Consider the following 12,005-nt stretch of genomic DNA (forward strand, 5'->3'; position numbering starts at 1 on the left):
GAAAAAAACAAAAACTAAAGGACCAGAAAACTAAACGACATGGGTTTCTTTACCTTCTACGCTCCTAAATTTGGACCCATACCCCCTCCTTGAGTTGTTTATAATATGATCTCTATTCATCCATTGCTTAAACCAAACGAATAATTTATAATCACCTTAGCATCAATTTAAGAAACATACACCTTGAGCAATGGAGTCCTCAATCGGATATGCAACTTTCATTGCATCCTTGCTCTTATGTCTCTCATCGTTTCCAACCCCATTTGCAAATGCACGAGCGTCTCCATTAATTAGAAGTGTTTGCAAGCAAACCCAAGACCAATTTGGCTACAACTACAAGCAATGCATTAAATCTATGTGGAAAGATATTCCAACTCGGTCAGCATCTAATCTAAAAGATCTTGACACAGCCATTCTTAAATTAGCACTAACAAATGCACAACAAAGCAAAGCTTTCTTTGTCAATAAACTCAACACCACCGGCAACAATATTGTTAAGGGCTCCGGAGCAGTAAAACAATGTGCGGATTCATATGATTTTGCGGTAGACGGTTTCGCTTTCTCAGTGAAAGGGATCAAAGATAATGACAAATCAGTCTCCCAAATACTCACACAAGTACAAGATGAAATTGTTCGTTGCGAAAAGGCATTGACCTCTACCGAAATTGAACTTCCTTATTTAGTATCTTCGACAAACTTTTTGACCATGTTATATAGGGATGTTGCATTCCTCATTACTTCCCAGTTATTCCATATCTAGAAAAGCTACGTGAACAATGTATTAAATTCAGTACGCATTACTTAAATACTAAATAATATACATATAATTAATGTATTTTTAATTTGTAAAATAAAAGAAAATAATGAAAAATTAATGTAAGAAAACAAAAAATTGTTTTAATATTGGATCCTTCTATGTTGTTATTTTGGTTGTCCATATATATTACACATATACCCAGATATACTACACGTTGACCCTACAATAATTATGGGCAATGTGCACAATAAATTATATGTGCCCTTTGAGGCCAAAGAGCACCAATAATTGTACCCATGAACCAATAGCAACAGTGCAACAACTAAAATATTGTTTGTGCCCTCTATGGGGGTCACCATTTGTCAAAGAGCACAATAAGGTATGTTGTGCTGAAAAGTATAAGCACAAATAAAGGTCCTTTTGTGCCAAGTTCTTACAAAGTTGTTAAATGACTGCTGCCACCCATGTATGTTAGCACATTTATTGTTATTGTGCCCAATATGTCAACTATTAAAAAAAAAAAACTGAAATCACCTACAAATTGAGATTTTACCTCGATGGTGAAAGTGAAAGAAAATTGAATTGTCCATTTGGTTACTGAGAAAGTGAAAGAAAATTGAAGGGAAAGTTGGGGAAAAAGGAGAATTTACCTCGATGGTGAAGATGTCAATGGTGGTTTCTAGGGTGGCCTCCAGCGACCCTCCTTTTTTGCTTGCCCACATATTTCTGACTATCCAGATCGATGTAGCTTGAAGAAGACAATAGTAGGAAAGAAAATCAAATAGATCTATATATTTTTTGAAAATCAAATCAAATAAGAGAGAATTAGAGAGAGACCGAATCTAGGATTTGGGAATGTAGAGAATAAAGATGGTCCGAATCTGGGAGTTATGCCTTGGATTGGTTCATCAATAACCACCAGATCGGGAAAAGGAAGAGAGACGGACCGAATCTGGGAAGGTAGAGAGAAAGGGAGTCAGAGAGAGAGACAGAGGTCGACAAGAGGATTCTAGAGGTATAATTAGACGGTCGTTGGTGACGGGTGGACAGCTGCTTTGTTGCATGAAAGAGGAGGGAGAGAGAGGATGGGGGAGAGAGGAAGACTGCTGAGGAGGACAAGGAGTAGAGTTTAAGAGAGGGGGGTGAGAGAGGAAATGCGTGAACTAAATGTGAAGGAATTGAGAATGGGAAAAGTAAAAGCAATGGACACGAAAACCTACTTTTAATTTAAATATATTACATCGGAGAGCACGAAATCTTTTATTGTGCTTTCGTAAATTAATAAACAAATCTTATTTCTAACATTTATAAGGGTGACACATGCAAGTAGGCACAAATACACTTCATTTTCGGCACAAACCAGTGTTCTTTTTGCTTAGAGAGCACATAAAAAATAGTTTTGTGTTCAATGATAATCAACACGCACAGATATGTATTGGTGCTCATTGAAAATGAAAAGGACACAGATCAATTGTGTTCTTAGCCCACTTTTCTTGTAGTGTGAATTCTTAAGAACACAATTTGCTATGTATCTTTAATTTTGACAGCATCAGTGGAAACTTTACAACTCTAATTCTTTGTTGATTATTCAAATTTGAAAAGATGAAGAAAAGAACGCATGGCAATGTGCATATATAACCATAATAGCATTTCAAATGACCGCACAACATGGAGTCACATTGATACTGATACAATTACACTTTAAGGTTTGGATTTTCTTTTTCTCCATTTTTCAACTGCTTTCAGTTTTCAATGAGTTTTGGGTATACAATCTCACAAAGAAAAAGCCAATTGGCAAGAAAGAGATCTAAAGATTGGTCCGTTGAGCACCCTTCCGTTGATAGGATACACGGGTCAAAAGGAAGACTTGATTTCAGAGACGAAGTTGGTTCGCTCAATGAATTGTCGGGGTGCTGTTGGAATCTCGACCTCCATCTCCGTCCGTGCAAGAAAGCGACATGATATGTTGAGGCAGGTGGGAATTTCAACAACTCAAAGAAAAGGACCGCGCACCATCACACCTCTTCCAACTCAAGGTCCAGTGGCAATATGCTAACTTCCTAGAAGCGAAGGGTAGTACTTTCCGCCATTGGAAAACTGGTGGGTGCATTCCAACAAGTCGTATTCCACTTTTAAAGACTAGTAAAACTTTAATATCGATCACATCTATTGTAGCAAAAACAAATTGATAACTTTCAATATGGGCTTCAACTCCGATTGTGGAATACATTAGGTTTCTATAAGCCCTCACTACATTTTGGTACAAAATTAAAACTTAAGAGCTAGTTTGATAACCAATTCGTTTTAAGTTTTTAATTTTATTTTTAATTATATAGATTGATGAATAATATGTGATCTGAAGATCAATGAAGATAGGCGAAGGATAGATGGTGAAAGCAGTGTGACTTGATGTTCTAAAAAATAGTCTAGACAGCCAGCCAGCACCACGATTAATTACTAAATGGTTAGAAAATCAAGTATGGCATCTACGTGGGTTTAGGCAAAATAAGTGTTTGTTTTGTTTTATTTAATTAACTTTGAGTCTTGACTCACCCTTTCCCAGACAGAAACAGGAAACCAATAATGCAATGTGGTCGTCTCTTTTTGCGATAGTTCTTTGATGTTTTCAATAAATTGTAGTACTTTATATAATTTATTTATATTTATATTTTTCATTTTAAGTTTCCCCATTACAATTATAATTTTTACTTATTTAATTTTTTTTAAATATATATATGCACTGATTTGTATGTCATATAATAAATTTAATTAAGATAAAAAAAAACCTTAGGCAACTAGTTAGAACCCTACCCGCCGCTCGATAACGATCTAGCGATATTTAAAACATTGGTGTGAACGGAATATGTCTGGAAATCAAACACCAAATTTCTTGATTATGCTCCCTCAACTGATTATCAGAACGCCCTTTTGATTATTCCTTCGAATGGTGTAAAACCCAAGTTTGGATGTTATAATCCACAACCCTTAGGTTCCATAAACTTTTCGGAGGCCGGATGAGGCGTTGGAGTTCCAGGTTAGGGGTCCATGTCCCAACGCTCATAGGCCGCCTATCGTAACCTCGCTTAATAGGGCTCGATCCTCCTAAGCTACTAACCAAACACGACGAAATGGGCTTAAAGAAACTCCTCTAATACTATCAATCTGAATTTTTTAGATTCTTCTAACATCATATATATTGATAAGTAAATATGGATGTAAATGAATCAGTTAAAAAACAAATGAAATGACTTAAATTAATCCTTGCGATGTAATGAAAAAATCCTTTTGATAAGCATGCATCAGTTTTGGTTATGTTGGAGTTTCTAGAAATGAGGAGTTGGTTAATTAAACTAGAAAAGGTTAGGTGCTTTGCATCCAGTGTGTTATCAGTTAGTACGTTAAAGAAAAAATAAAAACTAAAGAACCAAAAAACTAGTCACGTCAAAAGAAATGGGTTTCTTTACCTTTTGCATCCCTAAATTTAGACCCATTCCCGCTCCTTGAGTTGTTTATAAATATGATCTCCATTCATCCATTCCATAAATCAAACAAATATTTGTAATCACTTCTTCAATTTAAGAAACATACACCTTGAGAAATGGACTCCTCAATCGAATATGCAACTTTCATTGCATCATTGCTCTTATGTCTTTCATCATCTCCAACACCATTTGCAAATGCAAGAGCGTCTCCATTAATTAGAAGCGTTTGCAAGCAAACCCAAGACCAATTCGGCTACAACTACAAGCAATGCGTAAAATCTATTTGGAAAGATATTCCAACTCGATCAGCATCTAATCTCAAAGATCTTGACACAGCCATTCTTAAATTAGCACTAACAAATGCACAACAAAGCAAAGCTTTCTTTGTCAATGCGCTCAACACCACCGGGAACAATATTGTTAAGGGCTCCGGAGCAGTAAAACAATGTGCAGATTCATATAATTTTGCAGTAGACGGTTTCGCTTTCTCAATACGAGGGATCAAAGATAATGACAAATCGGTCTCCCAAATACTCACACAAGTACAAGACGAAATTGTTCGTTGCGGAAAAGCATTGACCTCTACCGAAATTGAACTTCCTTATTTAGTATCTTCGACAAACTTTTTGACCATGTTATATAGGGATGTTGCGTTCCTCGTTACTTCCCAGTTATTCCATATCTAGAAAAGATACGTGAACAATGTATTAAATTCAGTACGCATTACTTAAATACTAAATAATATACATATAATTAATGTATGTTTAATTTGTAAAAGAAAAGAAAAGAATGAAAAATTAATGTAAGAAAACAAAAAATTGTTTTAATATTGAATCCTTCTATGTTGTTATTTTGGTTGTCCATATATACTACACATATACCTAGATATACTACACGTTGAATTCTTAAGAACACAATTTGCTATGCATCTTTAATCTTGACAGCATCAGTGGAAACTTTCAAACTATAATTCTTTGTTGATTATTCAAATTTGAAAAGATGAAGAAAAGAACGCATGGCAATGTGCATATATAACCATAATAGCATTTCAAATGACCGCACAACATGGAGTCACATTGATACAGATACAATTACACTTTTGAGTTTTCAGGTTTGGATTTTCTTTTTCTCCACTTTTCTACTGCTTTCAGTTTTCAATGAGTTTTGGGTATACAATCGCACAAAGAAAAAGCCAATTGGCAAGAAAGAGATCTAAAGATTGGTCCGTTGAGCACCCTTCCGTTGATAGGATACACGGGTCAAAAGGAAGACTTGATTTCAGAGACAAAGTTGGTTCTCTCTTTGAATTGTCGTGGTGCTGTGGGAATCTCAACCTCCATCTCTGTCCATGCAAGAAAGAGACATAATTTTTTTAGGCAGGTGGGAATTTCAACAACTCAAAGAAAATGACCGTGTACCATCACACCTCTTCCAACTCAAGGTCCAGTGCCAATATGCTGACTTCCTAGAAGCAAATGGTAGTACTTTCCGCCATTGGAAAACTGGTGGGTGCATTCAGCAAGTCGTATTCCACTTTTAGAGACTAGTAAAACCTTAATATCGATCACATCCATTGTAGCAAAAACAAATTGATAACTTTCAATATGGGCTTCGACTCCGATAGTGGAATACATTAGGTTTCTATAAGCCCTCACTGTCACATCTCGGCCCGGGGTCCACCACATCCCGGGCTCGACTCCGCTGTAGCACAATATTGTCCGTTTTGGGCCCCAGCCACGCCCTCATGGTTTTGTTTCTGAGAACTCAGACGAGAACTTCCCAGTGGGTCACCCATCATGGGATTGCTCTCGCGTGAACTCGCTTAACTTTGAAGTTCCTACGGAACCCCGAAGCCAGTGAGCTCCCAAAAGGCCTCGTACTAGGTAGAGATGGGAATATACATATAAGGCTTATAGGATCCACTCCCCTGGACGATGTGGGATGTTACACTCACTACATTTTCGTACAAAATTAAAACTTAAAAGCTAGTTTGATAACCAATTCGTTTAAAGTTTTTAATTTTATTTTGGGTTATTATACAAAATAATCCCTGAGATTTGCATGATCAATAGAAATAGTCCCTGAGATTGAAAATCAATAGAAATGGTCCCTGAGATTGTCCATCATCCATGATTTTGGTCCTTCCCTTAAAAACTCTTTGGGCAATTTTCAAAGCTTCGTAACTCAATCGATTCTTAACCAAATTTGACCCATAATATATCAAAATGAAGATAAGAAAGTGTAGAACAAGATTATATATATTTGAAATGTGACTGGTCCGCGGGAAAACTGGAAAACTCGCCGGAAACTATGTAAACTTTAAATGTTCATAACTTCTTCAATACTCAACAAAATCGAGTGATTCAAAAACTAAAATCATACTTCTCGACAAGACGAAGAGAATGGAATCTTTTTTGACTGCTAACTCGCTGTGGTTTGGCTGAAAACTGCTCGAAATTGGCTAACTCAAAAATGGTTAGCCAATTTTGAGCCGTTGTCCGACCAAACCACGGCGATTTAGCCTTCAAAAAATGTACCATTATTTTCATCTCGTCAAGAAGTATGATTTTCGTTTTTGAATCACTCAATTTCGTTGAGTATTGAAGAAGTTATGAACGTCTAAAGTTTACCCAGTTTCCGGCGAGTTTTCCAGTTTTCCCGCAGACCAGTCACTTTTCAGGCTATATTCCAGTCATCTCCGGCAACTATTGGGCTTCCAAATAGGTATAATCTTATTCTACATTTTTCTATCTTCATTTTAATATATTATGGGTCGATTTTGGTTAAGAAACAATTGAGTTACAAAGCTTTGAAAATTGCCCAAAGAGTTTTTAACGGAATGACCAAAATCTTGGATGGTGGACAATCTCAAGGACCATTTCTATTGATTTTCAATCTTAGGGACCATTTCTATTGATCATGCAAATCTCATAGACTATTTTATATGATAACCCTTTTATTTTTAATTGTATAGATTGATGAAAAATATGTGATATGAAGATCAATGAAGATAGGCGAAGGATAGATGGTGAAAGCAGTGTGAATCGATGTTCTAAAAAGCAGTCTAGACAGCTAGCCAGCACCACGATTAATTACTAAACGGTTAGAAAATCAAGTATGGCATCTACATGGGTCTAGGCAGAATAAGTGTTTGTTTTTTTTTTTTTAATTAACTTTGAGTCTTGACTCACCCTTTCCCAGACAGAAAAAGGAAACCAAGAATGCGATGTGGTCGTCTCTCTTTGCAATAGTTCTTTGATGATTTCAATAAATTGTAGTACTTTATATAATTTATTTATATTTATATTTTTCATTTTAAGTTTCCCCATTACAATTATAATTTTTACTTATTTATATTTTTTTAAATATATATGCACTTATTTGTATGTCATATAATAAATTTAATTAAGATATAAAAAAAATCTTAGGACACTAGTTAGAACCCTACCCGCCGTTCGATAACGCCCTAGCGATATTTAAAACATTGGTGTGAACGGAATATGTCTGGAAATCAAACACAATTTCTTGATTATGCTCCCTCAGCTGATTTTTATAACGTCCTTTTGATTATTCCTTCGAATGGTGTAAAGCCCAGGTTTGGATGTTATAATCCACAACCCTTAGGTTCCATAAATTTTCCGAAGGCTGGATGAGGCGCTGAACTTCCAGGTTAGGAGTCCATGTCCCCACGCTCATAGGCCTCCTATCGTAACCTCACTTAATGGGGCTCAATCCTCCGAAGCTGCTAACCGAACATGACGAAATGGGCTAAAAGAAACTCCTCTAATACTATCAATTTGGATTTTTTAGATTCTTCTAACATCATATATATTGATAAGTAAATATGGATGTAAATGAATCTGTAAAAAAAAACAAATGAAATGACTTAAATTAATCCTTGTGATGTAATGAAAAAATCCTTTTGATAAGCATGCATCACTTTTGGTTATGTTGGAGTTTCTAGAAATGAGGAGTTGGTTAAGTAAACTAGAATAGGTTAGGTGGTTTGCATCCAGTGTGTTATCAATTAGTACATTAAAGAAAAAACTAAAACTAAAGGACCAGAAAACTAAACACGTCAAAAGAAATGGGTTTCTTTACCTTCTGCACTCCTAAATTTAGACCCATACCCGTTCCTTGAGTTGTTTATAAATATGATCTCCATTCATCCATTCCATAAATCAAACAAATATTTGAAATCACTTCATCAATTTAAGAAACATACCCCTTGAGAAATGGACTCCTCAATCGGATATGCAACTTTCATTGCATCATTGCTCTTATGTCTTTCATTGTCTCCAACACCATTTGCAAATGCAAGAGCGTCTCCATTAATTAGAAGCGTTTGCAAGCAAACCCAAGACCAATTCGGCTACAACTACAAGCAATGCGTAAAATCTCTTTGGAAAGATATTCCAACTCGATCAGCATCTAATCTCAAAGATCTTGACACAACCATTCTTAAATTAGCACTAACAAATGCACAACAAAGCAAAGCTTTCTTTGTCAATGCGCTTAACACCACTGGCAACAATATTGTTAAGGGCTCCGGAGCAGTAAAACAATGTGCAGATTCATATGATTTTGCAGTTGACGGTTTTGCTTTCTCAATGCGAGGGATCAAAGATAATGACAAATCGGTCTCCCAAATACTCACACAAGTACAAGACGAAATTGTTCGTTGCGGAAATGCATTGACCTCTACCGAAATTGAACTTCCTTATTTAGTATCTTCGACAAACTTTTTGACCATGTTATATAGGGATGTTGCATTCCTCATTACTTCCCAGTTATTCCATATCTAGAAAAGATACGTGAACAATGTATTAAATTTAGTACACATTACTTGAATACTAAATAATATACATATGATTACTCTATATTTAATTTGTAAAAGAAAAGAAAATGAAAAATTACTGTTTGAAAAGAAAAAGTTGTTTTAATATTGAATCCTTCTGTGTTGCTCTTTTGGTTGTCCATATTACACATATAGCCAAATATACTACACTACACGTTGAATTCTTAGGAACACAATCTGCTATGCATCTCTAATCTTAACAGCATCAGTGGAAACTTTCAAACTATAATTCTTTTATTGATTATTCAAATTTGAATAGATGAAGAAAAAAAGGCATGGCAATGTGCATATATAACCATGATAGCATTTCCGATGACCGCACAACATGGAGTCACATTGATACTGATACAATTACACTTTTGAGTTTTGAGGTTTTGATTTTCTTTTTCTCCACTTTTCTACTGCTTCCAGTTTTCAATGAGTTTTGGGTACATAATCATACCAAAAAAAGCCAATTGTCAAGAAAGAGTTCTAAAGTTTGGTCACGTCGAGCACCCTTCCGTTGATAGGAAAGTGAAGACTTGAGTTCAAAGACGAAGTTGGCTCGCTCATTGAATTGTCGCGGTGCTGTGAAATCTCGACCTCCATATGTATCCGTGCAAGAAAGAAACAAAATTTGTTGAGGCGGGTTGGAATTTCAACAATTCAAAGAAAAAATCGCGTTCCACCACACTACTTCCAACTCAAGGTCTGGTGTCAATATGCTGACTCTCCTAAAAGCGAAGGGCAGTACTTTTCACCATTAGAAAATTGGTGGGTGCATTCCAGCAAGTCGTATTCCTCTTTAAGAGACTCGTAAAACCTTAATATCGATCACATCCGTTGTAGCAGAAATAAGTTTCAATTAGATCTTATTTCTTTTAGGGAAATTCTATTTAAACCCATCTAACCTATTTCTACACCCAATTTACTCTTTGCACCCATTGGATTTTTAACTAAACTATTAATATCTCTTTAAACCCAAATTTGATACCTAATATACCCCCAAAAACCCAATTCAATATGTGGATTTATTTTTACACCCATTTTGTAAGATCTCACATCGCCCAGGGGAGTTATCCTTATATGTATATTCTCATCCCTACCTAGCATGAGGCATTTTGGGAGCTCATTGGCTTCGGGTTCCATCGAAACTCCGAAGTTAAGCGAGTAGCGCGCTAGAGCAATCTCATGATGGGTGACCCACTGGGAAGTTCTCGTGTGAGTTCCCAGAAACAAAACCGTGAGGGCATAGTTGGGGCCCAAAGCGGACAATATCGTGCTACAGTGATGGAGCGAGCCCGGGATATGGTTGACCTCGGGCCAGGATGTGGCACATTAGTATCAGAGCCTAACCCTGGTCGTGGTGTGCCGACGAGGTCGTCGAGCCCCTTTAGGGGGTGGATTGTAAGATCCCACATCGCCCAGGGGAGTGATCCTTATATGTATATTTCCATCCCTACCTAGCATGAGGCATTTTGGGAGCTCATTGGCTTCGGGTTCCATCGGAACTCCGAAGTTAAGCGAGTAGTGCGCTAGAGTAATCCTATGATGGGTGACCCACTGGGAAGTTCTCGTGTAAGTTCCCAGAAACAAAACCGTGAGTGCATAGTCGGGGCCCAAAATAGACAATATCGTGCTACAATTGTGGAGCGGGCCCAGGATGTGCTGGACCCCGGGCCGGGATGTGTCACATTTGATTTTTAGAAGCTAAATTTGATGTGGTTAGACCTAATTTCTTTGCATGGTTTTCCACAACTCAAAAGCTGATAATTCAATTATTACTTACAGAATATGCCTGCATGTTAAAAATCACTGCGAAAAGCGATGTGTATAGTTATGGGGTTGTCCTTTTGGAGATCATAACTGGGAAAATGCCAGTGAACCCATCATTCACAAACAACCCCAACATCAGCACGCATGTCATATCATCCTCATCAATGTCTCCATCCATTCTAGAGTCAACAGCTTCAAGGATCTTTCCTCTGCTATAAAGATCCCACAGCCAATACACTATGATGTTGTTGTAGTTGTTCTGTTCATTTTGATTACCAGACTTTTGTCCACATGCAACTTCTAGCATAAGAACACCAAATGCATAAACATCCGTCTCAACATTAGCCCTTCCAATAAGAAATGTCTCCGGAGCCATGTAGCCTGGCGTTCCTGCAATCTCATCTTCTAAACTCTAAATAATTGAAATCAAACGAACAAAAAATTCATAAATTGAGTCATACCTTGGTTGGAGAATTCAAAACTTCAAAATCACCATCCATCAATAGAAAAACATATTTTTCTCTATGAGAGCCATCAGGGTTTTAGCCAGAATGAACGTAGGATAAACAAAGAATGAACGTATGGTTTAATTATAGTGTTTGGATTTATTGATAAATTTGAGTTTTATTATTAATTTCATTTTGTACTTAATAGTAATTATGCAATGAGGTAAAATAGACAATTAACATTTAAAATTTTAAGTTGGGTGTTAAAAGAGGTTGAATGGGTTTAAATAAAATTTCCCTTTATTTTATGGCCAACTCATGACATCATGAATTTGACGGGTGGTGTTGGAAAATATAAAGAAAAGTATTTTAGAGATTTGATTTGATATGATTTTATTTTATTTGGTCTAGGTTTCCTTATCTTGTGGACAATGATTGTTTTGATTTACTTCCTAGTATTCCTCTTTTGTAATCTTATAAACACCTCCTTATAGAGAATAATAAAATATTGAAATTGTATTCGAAAATTATGATATTGTAAATAACTCTAAAGTTATCTTAAATCTTTTATTTTCAATTTAGTATCAGAACAGAGTTCGTTTACGGGCTTTGATGGTTGATGGGCTGGGGTTGTACAAACGGATTGGCATTGACCATGAGTCAAATAACAACCGTTTTTTACCCGTTCCCTATTCTGTCATGTTCCG

At 36.3% G+C, this 12,005-nt stretch overlaps 3 protein-coding genes across 3 annotated transcripts; all 3 read left to right on the forward strand.

Moving 5' to 3' along the window:
- Positions 1-190: 190 nt before the first annotated feature.
- On the forward strand, positions 191-760 carry LOC126616000 (uncharacterized). Its single transcript, XM_050283957.1, has one exon. The coding sequence runs from the start codon at positions 191-193 to the stop codon at positions 758-760; it is 570 nt and encodes a 189-aa protein (XP_050139914.1).
- A 3,595-nt stretch (positions 761-4,355) lies between these two features.
- LOC126615998 (uncharacterized) lies at positions 4,356-4,925 on the forward strand. Its single transcript, XM_050283954.1, has one exon. The coding sequence runs from the start codon at positions 4,356-4,358 to the stop codon at positions 4,923-4,925; it is 570 nt and encodes a 189-aa protein (XP_050139911.1).
- A 3,549-nt stretch (positions 4,926-8,474) lies between these two features.
- On the forward strand, positions 8,475-9,044 carry LOC126616007 (uncharacterized). The gene has a single exon (XM_050283963.1). It carries the CDS (start codon positions 8,475-8,477, stop codon positions 9,042-9,044), a length of 570 nt encoding a protein of 189 aa, XP_050139920.1.
- The last annotated feature ends 2,961 nt before the right edge of the window (positions 9,045-12,005 follow it).

This window comes from Malus sylvestris, chromosome 3, assembly GCF_916048215.2.
Source record: "Malus sylvestris chromosome 3, drMalSylv7.2, whole genome shotgun sequence".
NCBI classification, from domain to species: domain Eukaryota; kingdom Viridiplantae; phylum Streptophyta; class Magnoliopsida; order Rosales; family Rosaceae; genus Malus; species Malus sylvestris.